The following is a 21,752-nucleotide window of genomic DNA, read 5'->3' as shown; positions in this document are numbered from 1 at the left end:
GGAAACATTCGGCGTCGTTGCGCCGAAGCGCAGGCCTCGCCTCCTGACGGCCCCGTTCTGGTAGCGCCGCGCGCGGTCTCGGCCCGCCGCGTCCCGTCCATGGAGCGGAGACGGCCGTCAGTTGTTGAGGGCCCCGGTCATCCGGAACATAGACAGCCTGCGCAGGGTTCCAACCCAGCGCATCCCCTTCTTTGACGGGCCCCCCCGTCCACGCCGTCACTTGTTTCCAGCGACGGAGGTTGAATTGCGCATCGAGACACTTAGCAGCCGTCCGGGAAGTTAGCTTCTCATGCCCACACACAGGCATGGGGATCCCTAGATCCCGAGACAGCTCCAACATTTTCCCTAATATGAGAGGCTCGAGCAGGTCCTGTGGCGTCTCAGGATAAGCTGCCATGGCCAGCTCCAGCACCGCACCCCTGAACGCCACGGGCGACTCCTCTGGTGCTCGTTGTCGTTGAGCGAATCGCCGATGCGCATCATCTGGTGGCTCATAAGCATCGGCCATTTCTTGAAAAACACCACATAAAGTTGCCTTCTTATCGGTCGTTATGGAACGGAAGAATCGGACAGATTCGTCGTCCAGGAGAGTCGGCAACACCTCCAAAGCCTCCGCATCGGTCCATCTTGCTGTGCGTACCGCCGCCAAGAAGCGGCAGGCGAACGCGCTCCAGTCCCCACCGACGGAAAATTCTTTAACCGTTGTAAGGTGGCGACTCCGACTCCTCTTCCCGCCGTCTTCCAATGGTGGTGGTTGTGATGGCAAATTCAAAATGGCGTCGGCCCGCGGCGTGGCCAAGATGGCGGTTTGGCGCCACGGAGCGCGCAAAATGGCGGCCTCTTGCCGCGTGGGCAATGGCGGCGGCAGGACAGGCAACGTGGCGGCCCGCGGAGCACCACTTGCATCATCCATCGTCCCTGGCGCGACGAGATGGCATAGATGCGCCAGGACGTCCTTAAGTGCCTCCAGTTGTACCGCCATCGCTTGCCATCGTTGATCCGCGTCTGATGATGTCGACGGACCCGCCACCGCGCCAACATCCTCCACTCCCGTTCCCGTGGTCGCCTCAGCCGGGCTCTCCTCCACCACCCCAACAGGATCCGTGGTTGGAGGGAGTTCGTCGTCGTCGGACGAAGAAGCCGATGCAGGCGCCGGATTAACTTTCTTCCTCACTTGTTTCGACATGCCGTTGCACTTCCGACACCAGTGTAATAAACGACTGGACCACGATGTCTGGCTCAGTGTCCTTTATTCGGTTCGTGCTGTACACCCACACGGCTGTCTTTACTCTGTAGCTTCTCCACGGTGCTGACTCCAATGTCGGCCCGATCCACAACAGCAGCTCCGCTGCTGTTTCTCTCACACAGCCCCCCTTGGCTGTACTCGCTGCAACTCCTCTCCCTCCGCAGCTCTGACAGCCTCTTGCTGTCTCTCTCTCTCTCCGCAGCTCCTCCTGGCAGCCACACCGCTGCCTCTAACACGCAGCCCTTCTGGCTGTCTCCTCTGCAGCTGCACACCACTCCGCAGCTTCCTCTTATCTTCGGGGTTGGCTCCCGATGGCCGTCGGCGCCCCCCCCTCTCCACACTCGCCCGCGTGGCCTCACTCTTTTCCGCTCACACCCCGACTGCCTTCCCCTTCCGGTTTACCCGCTTAAGGACCCGAACCTTCCACCCACGTCACATGACTCCACCCCCCGTGACGTCACATCCGGAAGGTCGCTTACGCCCGCATTACAATAGTATCGTAATTGTATAGTGAATATACAGCATTGTGGCATACAGTTGGGTGGGTAGAATAATACATAGAATAATACATAGTGTAATATTACACTAAGACATAGGGTAGTGTATAGTAATACAGTATACAATTTAATGTTGGGTTTGTCCATGGCAGCATACAGTACGGGATAGACCCGTGTGATGTAAGGAAAACTTTTTAAAAAGTTTAGCTGGAAGCATATTATATTTTTTGCGACCTAGAATTGTAATGTATTACTTACGGTTAGTAGCTCAGCTTATTGAGAGTATATTTAGCATACTGATGATACTATGTAGTTTATACTTTAGCTTTTTACGTGGTTGTTTAGTTACTGCAGCTACATACTATTAACATTCCTTCCCTTTATTAATGCTACCCCTACCCCCTCCCTTTGATGCTGCTAATCCTGCATAATGCATGGGCACAATATGACTTTGAAAACCCCCCGCCCACCTCCTACGCATTTCACAAGTAGCACTAGTCGCATTCCTGCATTTCCCATAAATATGCTAAATTCCTCTTCATATGCAAATTCTTTTGTCAAGGCGCTCTTCCTCCTCCCTCCCAGCTTAAATAGACGCTCCAAGCCGTGTCATTCAGACTCTGTCTTATCGACAGACATGTTCTTCACCTGAGGACGGCTGCTTGCGTTGTGGCCGAAACGTCGTGATAATTATTTTATTATGTTTTATTTTTATTATTTTATTACTTCCCTTCTACGTGACTTTACCGAAAGAACCAAGAAGAGGATAATACTGTGCGCACTCTAGCATAATTAGTGCATTGGCAAGTATAGATTGGGATAAGGAACGAGTATCCAGGTATTTTCACCGGGCTTGAGAGCACTGGTGTGTTTTGGGCAATTCCAAAGTGGAGCAGTACGAGGGAAAAAGCAGAAAGCAGAAAAGATTGTGAGCTGCAGTGTTCTAAGTGAGTGAGTGATTGGGTGGGTGTTAAGTGAGTGGGTGTGTTGTTGTGACCTGCAGTGTGGTGAGTGATTGAGTAATTAGTGAGTGTATTATGACCTGCAGTGTAGTGAGTGAGTGATTGAGTGGTAAGTGATTTGGTGTGTTGTTGTGACCTGTAGTGTGGTGGCCTCAAGGTGCACATGGCCTGGCACAATCGTCGTGGTGACGTCACCGCCACTTAGTGGCGAATGGCGGTTGTTGTTGTTGTAGTGTGGTGGATGAGACAAAACAGCCTGATAGACCGAGTCCATATCAAAACCCATCTCTTCTCCCTTGCCTATCCTATTGCTACTCCCTGTCCCGGCCCGCCCAGCTACGACCAGGCCTACCCCAACCCCAATCACTAACCCATCACTATCCCAACCCCTATCACTACCCCAACTTCTGTCACTACCCCAACCCCTATCACTACCCCAACTCTTGTCACTACCCCAATCCCAATCACTACCCTTATCACTACCCAACCCCTATCACTACCCCGACCCCTATCACTACCCTTATCACTACCCCAACCCCTATCACTACCCCAACCTCTATAACTACCCCAACCTCTATCACTACCCCAACCCCTATCACAACCCCAACCCCTATCACTACCCAACCCCTATCACTATCCCAACCCCTATCACTACCCCAACTCCTATCACTACCCAACCCCTATCACTACACCAACCCCTATCACTACACCAACCCCTATCACTACACCAACCCCTATCACTACACAACCCCTATCACTACCCCAAACCCTATCACTACCCCAACTCCTCCTTGCTGTCACCATAGCTACACCACCGCTTTTAATAACCCCACTCTTTATGTGAACCGCTATCATCTAATGTACAATTTTATAATTCTTTTAAAGTGCCTTTTACAAAGGCGCTCTCTATATATACGATTAGGTGGAGGTTACACGTGAACAGTAACCATGATACTGTCGTAGCGGTTGAAGAGTGACAAGGAGGCGACTGACTGCCAGTGAATCGGTGAGTGGAGTGAATCAGCGAGTGGAGTGACTCAGTGAGAACTGGATCATCAATCACTCCGACTGCTATACGTTGAATATAAATCACAGCGAGGTAGGAGCTGGGTGCTCCACCCATGGGCGCAGCCACCTGTGGGTGCCCTCCTTTCTCCAGACTCACTTTTATAGAAATAGCTAGGAATGTTTTTTGTAGGCTACCACTAAAGATGTTATTTTAGTTGCACCGTGTATTGGGTTTAGAGGAAGACAGTCTCACAGTGACAGTTATTAATTTAAAAAAATGTTTAAAGGTACAATACGACTCATAATTAAGTTATCGTGCGTCTTGCTTTCATGCCGGCCCCATCGGTCTTGGATATCCTCAAAGGGGGTGGATCGCGCAACTTCACGTTGCTCTGTTAACACGATAGCCAGATGCGTTAGTTGGGCTTGGTCCATGGTAGACCGCAGGTCATTTTTAAAGAACACATTTTAATAATTACTTATTTTTCTTGACATGTTTGTACTTGTGTTATTCGGGGACCTCTTGTGGTTGACTGGGCCCCTATGTGTCGCATACCGCTGCTGCACACCCCCAAGCGTAGCTGCGTCCCTGGCTCCATCCACCCTAACACGCAGTGAAATGACACCCTTGGGCACTTGATGCGGAGAGGCACCTTAGTGTTTGTAGACGCCGTTTCATCCGCCAGGGTTTGTTCCGTAGCGTGCTGATGAGCTTCTTTTGCTCTTCCACCTGTTCCATCAGCTTCTCCAGCTCCTCCGCTGACAGAGATATCTCACTCTCTGAGCCGCTGTCACTAACATCGGGAATGCAACGGAGTCACGGCTCAGAACAGTAACGCGAGGGATAGCGCAACACAAGTTCACCGCAAAGGGAAACCGGAATAAGGGATAGCGGTGTCTCGAATGAGTTTCAATTAAGAGAGAAATTATACAAATTACGAGAACCACTGTGTGAACACATAGGTGGCCTGATTCACGTACAAGTTGGTTGTATGGCTTTGTGTAATGATAATTATACCAACATTATAGCGCTGTTAAAGTCTACGTTTAGTTGCTGTTGTCAATGTTGTATCCTCCCGAGAGATATGTACAAATGATGATGTACAAGTACCAAATATAACATGGGATGAACCATTGTACTCCAAGGAGGTTATTCTAATGTACGTGCCGAGGCTCTACTGAAACCTGACATTGTGTGTGTGCTTTAACTCTCACTTGGAAGCGTCTTTATTTTTCTTCTTGCCCTTCTCTTTCTTGCTGCCCTTCTTCCCTCGCTGCTTGCCACCCGTGCTGTCCTCATCCTCACTCTGCTCCTCCTCCTCTTCCTCCGAGTCGTCTTCGTCGTCACTCTGCTGCTGTCGCCTCTGCCTCGCTTTGCTGCCCCTGCCCCTGTCGCGACCCTGCCCTCTCCTGCCCTTGCGCTGGGCCCTCGCGTCCTTGCGCGGCGGCGGCGGCCGCTTCCGTCGTTTACGGGGAGCGTCCTCGCTCTCGCTGCTGCGCTCCTCCCCGTCGACGGCTCCGTCTTCTTGCTCCGCGTCGCTCTCGTCATCCTCCTCCTCCTCGCTGTCGGAGCCCTGCTCATTCGCGTCAACCTCAATGCTCACTTCCGGACACAGCGCAACATCAACAAGTCATTTCGTTCGTCGAAGCGTATGGCAAAGCAGCTTCTTGGGTGTTTTATTGGCGTGGTGACATGGTCCAGCGGTAGTGTGTTGCAGAGGTTCGTGGTTCGATTCTGGCAGACTGCCCTGGTTATTACTGTGGGGTGAACTGACCATAGAAAATGTACCGTCTGCTTCAGAGTGGATGTTAACAATCCACTGATGTAATTTGAAAGGAGTAAGCCATTTTCTGCTGGGCATCTGTGAAAACTGCTGAATATCTGTGAAAAACAGCTTCACAGCTCATCGGATTTCTACAGGATAAAGATTCTGATTTTGAAATTCGAAAACTACCAATACATTACTCAATTGTGTTAAAAATTTCAATCATCGCTCCCGACTGGCAGACTCATGTCCGATTGCAGGCCAGGTAATGAGTCAACGTGTGCCTACTTATACGTGACTTTACCGAAAGAACCAAGAAGATGAATCCCTGCAGTCACGAAAGCTTTAAATCGAAATAAATTAGTATATTTAGTAGTAATATGTTTGATTATTGACGGGGTTTTGTATGTTACTCAATAGCTACGTTTAGGTAACCATTCATATGCCATAATAAACGTTTTTGGGTTAGATCGCGTTATTTATAAATGTGTCATAACTCTCCACCACCCGACACGGCCAATCAGCAAAAAAGTGTCATGTTGACAAAAGACTAATAGTTCACTACTTTAGCCCACCGGTGTGTTGAAGTGTGAAACCACAACATTTTCAATTTTTGAGTACGCTGTTTCGCTGGTAATTGTGATTTAAAGTTTTTATTCACTTCTCAGCGGAAATAACAAAGAAACCCAAAGAAAGCAACACTTGGAGTAACATTTCATCCCGGACGTCTCGACAGGCCCCTTCCGATCTTCGTTCCATCCGCGGGTGCCCCCACCTACAATACGACAAAGGCCTGCCACCTCAACACCCACCGCCCCGCTCCCCTTTCCCCACCATCGTCACCATTCACCCTCGCAATGCTCCTTCGCATCGCCCTCCCCCCCTTCCCTTCAAACTTCTCACATTCACAGACGCCATGGTAAGTTCAATGTCGGGATGTGTCTCAGTCCGACTCCGCCCTCTCCGCTCGCCCTCCGTAACAGCTTTCGTTCACCAGCTCCCGCAGCTTCATCTTGCCCCTTGCTCTCAGAGGTTTTCCCTTGCGCCGGCTCCCCACCATTTCCTCCATCCCCTCCCTCGAGGCCTCCATGTCTGGCGAAGAGTCCGAGGGTTCAGTGCTGCCTGAAGGGGTGACTTTTTTGGAGCTCTCTGTAGCTTCCTTTTCCTTCCAGTTGGTCCCTCCCATGTCTCGCTGCCGCCTTCCCCCTGCTGTCGTTCCCCTTTTCCTTCATCCTCCTCTACCGCCTCCGCCCAGTCTTCCACGGTCGTCTCGGAGATACTGCCCATGCCGTCGCTCCCCTCCCCCGCCAGCCCCCCCTCCTGCTCGCTCGATGTCGATTCCTCTCTTTCCGCGGGCCTCTCTCCTACTCCCGCTCCGCCCGTCGCCGGTGGCCGCTGCTCGGCCACCTCCCCTCGCTCTTCCCTCTCCAATTCCCTATCCGGCCCCAGTCTGGTCCCGCCCCCCTCCTCATCCCCCGCCCCCCATACGCCCTAACCCTGTTGGCATACGATTCCGGACAGTTTCTGTACAGATGTTCTCTGCTACCGCAGAGATTATATTGTGCCGAGACACTGCATTCTTCCACCACGTGGTCCAGTGCCTTGCATCTATAGCAGACCCTCGCCTCGCATGCTGTGGCCAGGTGTCCGCGTCCCCCACACCTCCTACACAGTTTGGGCTGTCCCGCATATACAACATATCCCCGGCTGCCTCCTATATTTAGGGCACTCGGGATGTGGCTCAGGGCCCCCCCCCCCTGTCTTCAGCCGCACCCTCCATTGTCTAGCCCCTGTTGGCTCTATTTGTAACAAGCCCATCACTATTGACCGTACAAAGGTCGCCCGGTCGATGGTCACCTCCTCCGCCACCTCATCCTTCGTCGCCACTCTGACGCTGTTATGTCGTCTGATGTGAGGTGGTGTTAGGCTCGCCCCTGCCCCGCCTCGCCACCCCCCCCACGCTCGTTCCCGGGGCCTCCCAGCCCCCACCAGTCCAGCGTCCACTGCCACCTTCTCCCCCCGGGCCTCCCACAGCCCCAGGGTTGCTGGCGTCTCCCTGGCCTCGTGCCCCACCCTCCGCTCTGGGGCACCCGCCCCTCTGCCCCCTGGCACCATACCTCTTCCTCCTCGGCCCCCCTCGCCCACCCCATCAACTCCCGCCCTCCCCTCCATTTCCGCCACCTGCCCCCTCTGCCGTGCCTCTGCCACCCTCCTCTCAACCCCTCGCCGTGCCTCCCCCTCACCTCCCCCTGCCGCCGGCAGGTCAGCCTGGTTGCTCCAGTCCCCCCCGGCGCCACAGGTGGTGTCGGTGGCCCTCTGCTCTCTCCGCATCTCCGTCTTGCCTCCTGCAATCGCAATCTGGCCGACTCGGTCGTCCCGGGCTCCCTCAACAGTGCAGGTGGCGTCCATTGCTCTTGGCGCTCACCCTGCCTCCTTTTCGTCTGCTGCGACCGCTAGCTGGGCGGCTCGGTCGGCCCGGTCTCCCTCGGCAACTCGGGTGGCACCCGTGGCCCTCGACTCTCGCCATGTCCCCTCCTCGTCCGCTGCGATTTCCATCTCGACGCTCCAGCAGTCCCAGCCTCTTGGCAGCGTGGTCATCCCTGGCCCCACGGCCAGGGCCCTCGCAGGCCTCGGAGCTGGTGGCTAAGTCTCGCGGGTGATCACTGTGACGAAAGCAGCTTGAGGTCCGGACGGGCTGGAAGGATCACCTAAGTGCTCCTGGTGTCTCCCCTGGCAAGCCAGGATAGTTGCACCCCTCCTCATCGGGCAATTCGCCAGAATGGTGAGGCTCTGCTCTTGCTCCCGGTCTTAAATATAGCAGCAGCAGGGTGACGTCATCATTTAACTCATCAGGTGCAACGATTTGAGGCGGAGGGGGGGGGTTATCGTAATTATATACTAGATTGGTAATCAGGCAATTGCTACGATGTGAGTTGTAGATTAGTAATCAGTTGCAATGTGTGTTATTGTAATTATATGCTACGTTAGTAATCAGTTAATTAGTATGTGTTTTCCCTATAAGGAATTGTAATATGTATTATTTAATAATACGCTTCCAGGCCGCACTAAGCCTGTAGCTGTCTGAGCGATTAAAGTTATTTCTGTTTCTCTCAATTTCAATGGATTCTCTAATTAGTCTTTGCCAGTAGTAATTCGTTTTACACAACACTTCAACGTTATCAAAATCAATTGAGTGTCCCTGTTGGTAAGCATGTTCTGCCACTGCCGACAGTTGTGTTTGAGATAATTTAATATTTCTTTGGTATTCTTTTAGCCTTACACTTGTAATATGAAGAGATGCACCTGGGGGGTAACTGGGCCATAGTGATAGGCTCTGCCGGCCTCAGCCCGCAGCCAATGGGACGTCGAGCCAGGGGCGTAGCCTGTGGCTCCATGGCAACATCTGGAAGGTTCCAGGGGGCGAGGCTGATGATTGGCTGCGTGGTATCACGTGGGCCAGGTGTTATAAGGGGTGGAGAGAGACAGCTCTGGGTCAGTGTGGAGAGAGGCTGAGGAGGAACCACGTCTGTGTCACCGGCACGCCAGCGACCACGTGGCGGGCCGGAGGTTGTCTCCGACACACACCGTCAACCAGCGGTGTGGGGAAGTGAGGCAGCGAGAGGACGCCACGCTCGGGGAATGGAGTAACAGGGAAAAGAGGAACCCAGCGTGTGAGGGGGCTGTGAATGAGGAACGAATAAAGAAAAGACACGGTCTCGTCTGGAGCGGATTTATTACATTGGTGTCAGAAGTGACTTTTGAGACCGCTTGGGCCAAGAACAACGATGTCCAGGCACCTCAAGAAGAAGAACCCACCGGATCCGCTGATGGATGACGACGATGACTCCCTCGACCAGAGCTTGCTGCATCACGGGGCGACGGCCCCGCTGGCGGCGACCGCTGCTGCGTCGGGCGCCGCGCTGCACGGAGAGGCTGGCGCGGATGCGACTATGGCTGCGGATGAGGGTTGGCGGCGGGTGGCGGAGCAGATTGAATCTCTCCGCATGGTGCTGCTGAACCTCGTCACTTTGGTCGCGTCGTCTGCTGCCCCGGGACGGCCTTGGGATGTGGTGCCGAGTGCGGACGACCAGGGCCTCCCTCGGTGGGTCTCGGAGGAGACGGCCGCCATTACGCCCGCCGCGTGGAGTGAGCCCGCCATCTTGGGTGCGGTCGCAGGCGCGCCGCCTGTGGCCGCCATTTTAATAGCGCCACGTGCCGCGCGGGTGGCGGGAGCGGGCACGCCCAGAGACGACGACGGTGGACGCAGCCATCGCCTCCCCAACATTAAGGAATTTGTTGCCGGTGGTGACTGGACCGCCTTTACTTGGCGGTTTGAGTCCGCTTATTGATCGGTGCCGTGGACGGAGGCCGAGGCGTTGGACGCTTTGCCCACACTGCTGGACGACGTGTCGTTGGCGGTGTTCCACTCCATCCTGGCCGACAAGAAGAAGACACTGAAGGACGCGTTGTCTGAGATGGCGGAGGTTTACGAGCCGCCTTCGGCCGCTCACAGGAAATTTATGCAACGGCGTCGGGGCCCCGAAGAAACGCCTCTGGCGTATCGCGGTGCACTGTTGGCGCTCGTGATGGCCGCCTACCCCGATTCCTCCGCCGACCTTCTCGATCCTCTCATCCTTACGAGGATGGTCGAACTGTCGCAAGAAATGGGGATCTCGCTGCCCGTGTATGGCCATGGGCTGCTGACGTCCCGCTGGGCGGCTCGGTGTTTGGACGCCAAGTTCAACTTGCGCCGTTGGGAGCAGATGGCTGCGTGGACGGGGGACCCGGACAAGGATGGCGAACCGCTGGGATGGGCCCCGTCTCGTGTCTTTCACATTCCGGACGGGTCCAGCGACGACGACTTGGCGGCCGCCGCTTCTCGCTGGGTGCCGCAGCGCCAGTCGGGGTTGTGACGTGACGGTGCCGGGATGCCGCGGGCCCGAAGGCCGGCCGCGTCGGCACCGGCCGGCGGCATCTTCATGCTTTAAGTGTGGCCGCTTGGGCCACTTCGCTCGAGATTGTCGGCGCTGTTCCAGTCATCCGCTGCCTCCATCGACTCTCCCTCCATCCTCTCCCCCGGAGGCGGATCGCAATTCTGCTTGGGCAAGTCGGCATGCATCAGACACCTGGCATATCCCAACACCTCATGCATCCCTTCACACCGCGGGGGGCCTATCTGATGATAATTGTGGATACGTAGATTCGGCGCGCACACTATTACCCAGTGGAAGAAATTGGCTCGGCGGGTGGTCGTAGCTGCGTCGGGGTCTTCTACGGTGCCGGGCATCATTCAAAGGGTGGACGTTCGTATTTTGGTAGACACCGGCGCATCGGCCACCATCATTTCCTATGTTATTTTTCACCTGCTGTCCATCCCTGCTGCGCGGGTTCAGCCGGCTTTTGACGAATGTATTGCCGCGAAAGGGGGTAGCATGGGTATCATTGGGCGGGTGGAGGTCCATATTGCCATATAGAACATTGCCGCGTCAGGTTCGGTCCTTATCTCGTGGTCATTAGCGGTTCCCTGTCTGTTGGGCACCGATTTTCTTCGTCGGATGCCTGTTAAGATCCTTGTGGATCAGGGCTGTTTAAAAATGCCTGAAGGACGTAAACTGTGGTTCCTACCGTCCCTGTTGGGCCGCCCACCTCCAGAACCCGCCGTTCACGCGCTTGCCGATGTCGCAGTAGAGATCCCTCCTGGTACGCAGATGCTCATCTCATTGCGTTACCGTAAATGGCTGGAGGTTGCGGATGGAACGGCAGGTGTTTTGCTATCCCCGTCGAATTCCTTGGCTAAGGCTTTCTCTCTTGTCGCGGCTCAAACCATTGTTCGGGCCGGACAAGCCCCATTCTTGCAAGTGTTGAATGGGGGCCCAGAACGGGTAGTCGTTCCGGCAGGTGCGGTTTTGGCCCATGCCACTACCGCCTTTACTGGCCTCGACGGGGACCGCCCGCGTGGGTTGGCTGCGGGCGTATCTCGTACTGTTGATTCGGACGATAGATGGATCGCCGAATTGTGCCGGGAGAATTCGTCCCTGTCCCTTCCGCAGCGTGACGTGCTGCACTCACTGCTGTCGCAGTACGCGGACGTCTTTAGCAAAGATGATTTTGACTTGGGTCGTACCTCGCTCTTGTTACACCACATTGACACTGGTGCGGCAGGTCCAATACGTATGAACTCACACCGCATGAGTTCTGCGGAAAGGGAGCATGTGCGTGGCGTGGTGGATGACATGTTGACGGCTGACATTATATCGCCGTCCAACAGCCCTTGGGGCGCCTCGGTTGTGTTAGTTAAAAAGGACGGCGGACTTCGGTTCTGCATTGATTTTTGCCGGTTGAATAAAATATCCGTGGCAGATGCTTACCCCCTGCCATGGATGGACGATTCTTTGGACGCCTTGTCGGGGGCTAAATTTTTCTCTACCCTGGACTTCTCGTCGGGCTTTTGACAGCTTCCCCTCGATGATGCGTCGAAGCCAAAAACGGCGTTTCGCACGCCGCAAGGCTTGTTCGAATTTAACTGCCTTCCCATGGGCTTGAATGCCGCGCCCGCGACGTTCCAACGCCTGATGGAGTTGGTATTGGCAGGACTACAGTGGGATGCGTGCCTAATATACTTGGATGCCGTTATTGTCTTTAGTCGCACTTTCGAAGAACACCTTCAATGGTTGAAGACTGTTTTTCAAAGAATGTGTTCCGCGGATCTCAAGTTTAAGCCCAAAAAGTGTCATTTGTTACAGCATTCTGTCCGTTACCTTGGCCATATCGTCAGCTCTGGCGGTGTCTCCACTGACCCGGACAAGACTTCTTGTGTCCGTGAGTGGCCGACGCCCACTTCCATAGGTGACGTGCGACGGTTCATTGGCTTTGCGTCTTATTATCGTCGGTTCGTTCAGAATTTCGCCACGCTGGCGAAGCCTCTGCATGTCTTGACGGGCAAGAAACAGGGGTTCAGATGGGGATCGGAGGAGGAACTGGCCTTCCAGTCCCTCCGGGATAAATTGGCTACCGCAACGATGCTTGACTACCTGGATTTCTCGCAGCCTTTCATCCTTGACACAGACGCTAGCGACACCGGAATCGGTGCTGTTCTGTCTCAACGTAAAAACGGCGTTGAACGGGTTGTGGCGTATGGCAGCAGAGTGTTATCCCCCACTGAAACTCGTTATTGCGTTACTTGCCAGGAGTTGCTGGCGATCGTCCATTGTGTTCGCCAGTACCGGCCCTATGTTTACGGTAGAAAATTCCTCGTGCGCACTGACCATGCGGCCCTGCAATACTCGTTGAAATTGGAACAACCGTCTGGACAGCTGTCACGATGGTTGGAGTTGTTGCAGGAATTTTCTTTTGACATAACCTACCGTAAGGGTACCTGCCATGGGAATGCAGGCGCACTTTCCAGGTTGCCCCTGGGTCCTCCTTGTGCCTGTTCGATGGGCATGCATCGCTGCGCAGCACCGCCCTCCCCGCCCCGCCCTGTTATGAGTGCTGTGCCGAAGGTTGACGGGCAGGCCGCGCCGGTTGGGGCTGATAGCACGCTGCATCTGCCATGCTCGGTGTGGCAGCGTGAGCAGATGGCCGACACCTCGTTTGCTCCTCTGCGAGATCGGGTCGGAGGGTCGGGATCTCATTCGTCCTGCGGGAATTCGCAGCTGATTACCAACCAGGATGGGTTGCTTATGTGCAGAGATGGCTTGTTGGGCTGTTCGCTGCTTGTGGTACCGACATCACTCCGTTGTGATCTTATCCGCACGCTGCATGCCGACAAGTTGATGCATCTCGGTGTGCAGAAAACCTTGCTCACGATGCAGCGGGATTTCTTTTGGCCCGGTATGACGGCGGATGTCATCAAGGCTATCCAGGCATGCCAGGAATGTGCGAGGCGGAAACCGCCGCGTGAGAAATATATTCCGCCCTTGAAATCGATTGAAGTGTTGCGGATTAATGAGCTAGTTGCTCTGGATATCCTTGGGCCATTCCCCCCTTCAGCAAGGGGTAACAAATTCCTCTTGGTCGGGGTTGAATATTTTTCTCGCTGGCCGATGGCCTGGCCCCTGCCCGACCAATTGGCTTCCTCCATCACCGAAGCATTCCTGAATGGCTACGTGATGGACAAAGGGGCTCCGGAAAGATTACTCACGGACCAGGGCCGTAACTTCTCCTCTAAATTGCTCCGGGATGTATGCACAGCTTTGGGCACAAAGAAGATTCGCACTTCCCCTTACCACCCGCAGACGGATGGTATGGTGGAACGGTTTAACCATACCCTGTCGGCCATGCTTTGTCACACGGTGAGTGCAAAGCAGACCGACTGGGACTTGCACAAACCTGGCGTTCTGTCTGACTACTGCATGGTCTCGCACGCTTCTACGGGATACTCGCCATTTTTCCTTATGTACGGGCGGGAGAACGTGCCTCCCATTGAAGTGCAACTGGCTACGCCCACGAAGGAACCTCCCCTGTCCTTGCCTGAACACGTCCGCGAGTCGCTTTGTCGTGTCACGGAGGCACGGGAGGCCGCCAGGCTAGCTACGGCCCGGACACAGGCCCGGAACGAGCGATATGCTCGTCGGTCGCGACGCAACATGCCATGGGCGGTGGGCGACGCGGCTTGGCTCCGCAGGTGCCTGTGGGTACATCCCCTTAACTGCACAGGCCTTGGGAAGGGCCCGTTAAATTGATAGAAGTTCACAATCCCCAATGTGTTCGCATCCAGTCGGGGTTGCGTCACTGGTATGTACACTCGTCGCGGCTGAAACCTTATTTTGCACCACGCACTGGCCCTTCATCCCCACTTGCTGACCTGCCGGGGTCTGATGTGCCCAACATGCTACCTGGCTTGCCGATTGATCCCCAGGGGGGACCTGTTCTGCTCCCCACAGACACACAGGCTTTAAAGGACACCGCGCCCCCTGACGAGCGGCCTCCTGCCGGACCTGTTCCTTCCACGAAGGATGCTGGGCCTGCTCCGGCACCGCTGCCCCCTTCTGCTGGGCAGTCAGCAAGACGACCACGTTCCATGGGGGGAGACGGACCGGCGTCGCGCACGCGCTCTAAATCACTTCCATTCCGTTAAAAGTTGATTGTTGTGTTGCGCCTTCCCTTCCGATGCCGCTTTTGGTGTTCTTTATCTTAAGTCACGCGTTGTTCGGTGCACTAATGTTCATTCGTGTTGGCGTTCCTTATCTTCAGTCGCGCATTGTTGGCGCCCTAAATGCTCATTCGTGGGTTTACACATCTCGGTGGGTCGTTACGGTGCATCACCCTTTTCCCAGCCGAGATGGCTGACTTTTCACACCGGGGCGGGGGGGGGAGGGGGGGGTGATGTAATATGAAGAGATGCACCTGGGGGGTAAATGGGCCATAATACATAATAATAGGCTCTGCCGGCCTCAGCCCGAGCCAGGGGCGTAGCCTGTGGCTGCATGGCAACATCTGGAAGGTTCCAGGGGGCGAGGCTGATGATTGGCTGCATGGTATCATGTGGGCCAGGTGTTAAAAGGGGTGGAGAGAGACAGCTCCGGGTGAGTGTGGAGAGGGGCTGAGGAGGAACCACATCTGTGTCACCGGCACGCCAGTGACCACGTGGCGGGCCGGAGGCTGTCTCCGACACACACCGTCAACCAGCGGTGTGGGGAAGCGAGGCAGCTCGGGGAACGGAGTAACAGGGAAAAGAGGAACCCAGCATGTGAGGGAGCTGTAAACGAGGAACGAATAAAGAAAAGACAAAAGACACGGTCTCGTCTGGAGCGGATTTATTACACACTGATGTTACGCCCCGTCTGCCCAATATAGCATCTGCCACATGCTATATTGGACATACGGGGCGTAACATCATCAGTGTAAGACTAAAAGAACACCAAAGAAATATTAAATTACCTCAAACACAACTGTCGGCAGTGGCAGAACATGCTTACCAACAGGGACACTCAATTGATTTTGATAACGTTGAAGTGTTGTGTAAAATTAATTACTACTGGCAAAGACTAATTAGAGAATCCATTGAAATTGAGAAAAACAGAAATAACTTTAATCGCTCAGACAGCTACAGGCTTAGTGCGGCCTGGAAGCATATTATTAAACAATACATATTACAATTCCTTATAGGGGAAACACATACTAATTAATTGATTACTAACGTAGCATATAATTACAATAACACACATTACAACTAATTACTAATCTACAACTCACATCGTAACAATTGCCTGATTACCAATCTAGTATATAATTACAATAACCCCCCCCCCCTGCCTCAAATCGTTGCACCTGATGAATTAAATGATGACGTCACCCTGCTGCTGCTCTATTTAAGACCGGGAGCAAGAGCAGAGCCTCACCATTCTGGCGAATTGCCCGATGATGCTGGATGCTATTACCAGCGAAATGTCGTACTCAAAAATTTTAAATGTTGTGGTTTCACTCTTCAACACACCGGTGGGCTAAAGTAGTGAACTATTTGTCTTTTGTCAACGTGACACTTTTTTTTTTGGTTACGACACATTTATAAATAACGCGATCTAACCCAAAAACTGTATTATGAATAAAATGTGTCGCCAAAGCCTACGTGTTAAACTGATTCATATGCCAGTTTAAAAACATTTTAAATATGTAGTTATTCTCAAAGCTCCATTGTGTAAAGTGCAGCCTCCAACTCTTATCATTATCCACTCTATCTCTCTATTAATGTGCTATGAAGAAGGGCTATTGCCTGAAACGTCACCTGTTTTATATATATACACATATTTCCTTTCAAGGCCACGGCGTTATTGACAAATGTTTTATTTTGTTAAATGTACTTTGTGCGCCCCTTGCCAACACAGCATCACCAAATATATCGTGTGATACTCATTTGACAGCTTAGCATCACACGATCACGTATCGAATGCTCTCAGAATGTAGGAGTTTGTATTCGGATTTGGCTCTAACATACATGGCTGTGATTATGAGTCACGTACAGAACAAAATTGCGAGTAGGAATAAGTAGTTGTAAGGCTGCCTCGGCGTTGCATCACACAAGGCGGGGTGCTGTTGGATGCTGCTAGATGCTACCCACGCACCTCAGTTTTTGTTCAGCATGCGTACATATCGCATGTGTTATCGCGGACTGTGCTTTACGCTATATTATTCATTATAACGCGATTTTTCCAAAACGCGGTGTTCTTCAGGAACGCAACTACTACCGCGTTATAGGAGAACACGACTGTATTGTGTTACGATGAGGGGAAACGGCAGTGAAAATGGACTGCAGGGTGAATCGGTTTCACACCAGGACTCTTGCCCAGCTCCAGCTCCTCGAGGATTAGTGGGGCACATTAGGAATGGACCACTCATTTTAATAAGTCCTTATGTACTGTGCAGTACAACAATGCACGTGTGTACACCACCATGTGATGACTGGGTTGGGCCTGTGGTGGGGCTGGCAGGGTTAATGATTAACCGGACGTGTACACCAGTCACATGGTTAATGGTGACTCGGTGAAGATTGCTGTGTGTGACACACGTGCTGTTGTATTTTACAGATAAAGGACGCAAAGGTTGTTTTTGATCATTATATAAATGTTCTAGACTTGTTCTAGACTTCAAGCTTGGCTTTGATTTGTTAGTTTGTGATTTATTAAATTGGAGGGGTTTTAGCACTGTGCATTGTAAAGGATGACGTACTGCAGTTATACTTGTAATTCTTAATTCTCTAGCCCTAATACTGTTCATTCAATAACCATGCCCATGCACCCAGAGTATGACTACTTGCAATGCTATTGAGAATAGAATACATGTAAAGTAGTAAGTTGTACAATGATGACAAATACAGTACGTATACTGTACACATACAGTACAGATAATGGGTGTAAGTGGATGGTATAGACATACAGCTTAGGATTAAAGTAATATTCGAATAGTGAAGTGCAAATGTTATTGTCAAAGACAAAGATGGTTTATCAGTAGTAGAAGTGGATTTAAGAGAAAACTGTTAATGAGTAACCGGACGTTTACACCGGTCACGTGGTTAATGGCGACTCGGTGAAGATTGCTGTGTGTGACACGTGCTGTTGTATTCTACAGATTAACCACAATAAATGTGTTTGCCCTCGATTTGGAGCACCTGCCCAACGTCCTTTATTTCGAGTGTGCAACATTAGGCTACTGGGTGGGCCACCATAACGATGATTCGCCGCCAAGGGTAGTGAATCTGGCTGGGCCAAAATGGACATTTGGTGGTTGGATGCCCGCCCCAGCAGTGCCCCAGTGCCAATGTCGACCACAGCCCAGCAGCAGCACGGCTTACCGTCACTCTCGTTTATGGCAAGGCGCTTGTGCCTCGGCATGACTGTGGGCTCGGTGTAACGGTGGAATTGCACAAAGTGGCGGTGCCTCGCAAGCCCCGGCACAGCGTGGGATACGTCGTACTACGTGCACACACCATAGACAACGGAGGTATCACACGTTTTTTGGTGTCGAGGGTAAAATAAACAGTGTTACATTATCACGCAATGGGTAAAAATTATGATTAGTAAAACGACGACCAGTAAACCGGTATGTGAGTGATGAGTGCACCGATTGGTAGGCGCGAACACACAAACCGGACGGCGGTCGAATTCACTACGTGCTACATTTAGCCCTCATTTTTTCAATAACAGGAGTCAATCCCAATTCAAGTGTATTTGTGTCACCAGGTGGTAAGATCTCGACAGACCAGGGATATACGGATTTGCAAGAATGACCAGAGGATACCGAAATTACAAAGAAAAGCTAATAAAGTGCAGCGATAATAAATTGCAGTGCAGCAGTAAGTGTAGCGTTACCACCTTGCCATCGCCTTCTCACACATGGAGCTCTGGAGCAGCGGCTTCTCAATCTTTTGTTGGCGGATATACCCTATCTCCCTTGTTTAAATTTATTTCAACCGAGTACAACCCCTTGCCTGACCCAACATGGCACTGAGGAATAAATGTATGAATAATGAACATTAATATTTAACCAATTGTCCATTTTGTGAGGTACCCTAACAAGCGAGTAACTGCAAGCGAATAAATAAAATTAAACGGACGCCCTGCACGCATAACGTAATTTGGTCACGCTTGCTGGTTACTCTTGGAAACCCGCATTGTTTACCGATCCATGAGTTTATTAAGGTCTTTATATCGTTCAATGTTACCATATGGATTTAAAATGTATCGTTATTTTATATTGGCAGATTCATATGTGATTATTCACTAATGACTCTCATGTATGATATAATTTCACACATTTATGAATCACCTCACGTACCTCTTGGGACATTGCCACGTTCCCCCCCCCCCCCCCCGGGGTCTGCGTACCCCTGGTTGAGAACCACTGCTCTGGAAGATATTTGGTCTATCCTTCTGCTCCGGCCAAACGTCGTTGAAGAATTACGTGGGAGAATCTCCAGTTTACCTCACCACAAGCTATCTGCCAATTTCGATCGATTGTGGTGTAGCCATGCCTTGCCACTGGGTATACTGAGATTTAAGGAACTTGAAGCACCATTTGTTTCAACTACCGTGCCGGGAGATGGAATAAAATCGGCAACCTCTGGTCCAGTGTGCTACCCTTTACACCACTGTGACAGCTCCCTTTGTTTCTCAGTTAAACTGGTAATACGGTAACCGGTTTTTACCAGGTTTTTTTTGTTCATTCGGTTACCAAGAATGCATAAGAACGATTCTAACCACCATTTTAATAAAGGCATGAACACACACAGTGGAGCACGTGACAAATACGAAGCTGCTAAAGTACCGACAGCAGGTTTTACAGAACTAAACTAATAAACAAGCCCTGGCGCAGGAAGGATGCGACGCACCTGGTCGCAGAGGAGTCCCACGGAAGAGCAGGCCAGGCCAGCAGCACGCTCACAGCAAGAACTCACTCCGCAGACGCCACTTGGAGAGGACGCACACACACACAAGGCACAGGGGCCCCGGTGAGTCACGGTTTGTATACGCCCAATGTAATACAATAAGGCTCACGGTGCATTAAACATTCACAAGGGCGAACATAACCCGGTCCCTGCGCACGGCACCTGCACGCTATTCGCTTACGTACGCCAAAGCATCGGGTATGAGCGTGGCCGCCCAACCATGGCACAAGGGGAATGACATATCGCCTGGTTAAACAAGTGGGTTTCACGCAAGTAAATTGCACTTGTTTCAAATGAAGGGCATTTTTTTTCTAGTCAAAAACCTCAAGAGTGAAGTTTAGAAAGTAAATTGCGGAGCTCTTGTCTATGACAGGGCATTTCACTACTGTACTGTGGTGTGCAGTGGTCAAAATGTGCCGGTATACGATGGTATGCCATACGGGCACTTCTCAGAACACCACACATATATATAACGGTTCCTATTGCGATACGGCAGTGGTTCTCTTCGTGTGCTTCCCGGACCACCGGTGGTCTGTGACGGTCCTCAGGTGGTCCGCGGTGACTGTAATGCAAACGCAGGTTCATCCGGAAAAATAATGGCAACATTTATACCTTTTGTTTCGGGCATTGATATTGATTTCTGTCGAGATTAATCTGTCGTGGGGGTGTGGTGTGGGTTTTGTTGGCCCGGGCAACGCCGGTTATATAAGCTAGTATATATATGAATTTGCAACATGACCATATATTTTGTATACAATTTGCAAGTGTCACTATCCTCTGCAATTAATATAGTCATTTAAAAATCAAGAATATTTTAGGAGACTCTACACAAGTTCGTAGAACGGTATATTAATGCAAGTAGAAACAAAGCACTGTCCAGAACTCGTATTTTCCGCTGCCCTTTTTTCCACAACTCCTATTATCTGTGACAACTGTAGGATCCGTGAAAACTCCTATTATCCCCGATCCTATAATAAAACATACACTGTAAATATTTTTTTTATCTCATCGTGACCACAAATCGTGATAATTAATCAAATCGTGGGGGTGTGGTATGGGTTGGACCAGTGGACGACGCTCTCATTGGCTGAGCGAATGTAAACAAGGACGGCGGCGGGTACATTTTCTCACTCGTAGGTGCTTTTTTGCTTTTTAGATTTTCTTTTTTTGTAAAAAAAATCTCCAAGACAAAGAGCGCTATCGCGAATCAGTGTTCTACAGGGTCGCGCTAAGTGACGTCTGCTTGTAATCAATAACGGATTGCCTGTGACATCCTGTACGCACACTGCAATATACACACATTAAACTCAACTATGTGATGGAGGTGTCAGTCACCCCCTTTTATTCCATCTCAAACACTCACACGGTCTATCTGGTGCTCACCCCGGATAAAATACGGAGATCAAGCATGGCAAAACCGCAACTACATTTGTCGAGTGTCAGTGGGGAATCCCTAATCCTAAATGGCATGGTGCATCACCCACAATGCAAACAAAACAGTGCAAATATAACATGAGAGCAAGTGACGCCGGGAAAAGTTCGGGACTCACATGTAGCAACCGCTGTTTACCACTAAGTGGCAGTGATGCCACTACGGCGCTTGTGCCATGCTCTGTGCACTTTAAGGCCACGTGAAGTATCGAGGGCCCGCAGGCAGGTCGGGGAACCGGCTCAGGTGTCATGGGTTGGTGGCAGTTTCCTTCCTGAGTGGAGAACTGTCCACTCCTCATGGTGACTGGAGCCAGAACCAGTCCACCAAACCTTTTCTGCGTAATTTGCACTTACAAGAAGGTCGTTTGGCTGATGGGTTGTATAAAAAATTTTTGCATTATTTTATGTGGAGAGCCATATGTGTGAAGGAAAAGGGAAATAATAAAATAATAAAAATCAAACATAATAAATAATTCTCACGACGTTTCGAACCAAGAAGATGAATCCCTGCAGTCACGAAAGCTTTAAATCGATATATAAAAATAGTAAAAAAATTGTCTGTATGTCGGTTTGTGGCTTTGTGTGTTCGCGCACTTGTGAAGGATTTGGCTCTCCAACGGTGGGGTTTACATTAAATAAAAAAATAACCCGTAAAAACAAAGTTTTTCACTATAGATCCTTTATATGCGTGGCATCGGTTTTCTATTTATTATTCATTTCTGTTTTTTTTGAGTAAAAGTTTCATTTTTATCACATTGGTATTTAAATTAAATATAAGGAAAGTCGTATATAAGGATTATAAGGTTTTCAGTTTTTGCATGATTGTTTATATTGTACATTTTTGTTGTTTTCTTGAATAATTTTCTGTTTAGGAAAAATATATGATTGTGTTAGTAAAATTTTTTTTTTCCTAAAAAGTGTAAAATTTTGGAAAAACATTTTCACGAAAATAAATTGTCA

General features: G+C 51.2%; 1 protein-coding gene across 1 annotated transcript in view; it reads right to left on the bottom strand.

Annotated features, from left to right (window-relative positions):
* Positions 1-19,378, bottom strand: part of LOC144938121 (transmembrane channel-like protein 1) — a 91,780-nt gene extending 72,402 nt beyond the window's left edge. The window contains exons 1-4 of the mRNA XM_078865828.1: positions 19,305-19,378; positions 17,769-17,889; positions 4,929-5,316; positions 4,367-4,507 (exon numbers count right to left, since the gene is read on the bottom strand). Coding sequence (XP_078721954.1) covers positions 4,367-4,507; positions 4,929-5,316; positions 17,769-17,808 — 569 coding nt within the window. The 5' untranslated portion in view covers positions 17,809-17,889; positions 19,305-19,378. The remainder of the gene's footprint in view (positions 1-4,366; positions 4,508-4,928; positions 5,317-17,768; positions 17,890-19,304) is intronic.
* Positions 19,379-21,752: the final 2,374 nt, after the last annotated feature.

The sequence above is a fragment of the Lampetra fluviatilis genome, chromosome 21 (genome assembly GCF_964198595.1).
Source record: "Lampetra fluviatilis chromosome 21, kcLamFluv1.1, whole genome shotgun sequence".
Lineage (NCBI taxonomy): Eukaryota > Metazoa > Chordata > Hyperoartia > Petromyzontiformes > Petromyzontidae > Lampetra > Lampetra fluviatilis.
Note: the sequence above shows the minus strand (reverse complement) of the source record. Positions and strands in the feature narration are given on the sequence as shown.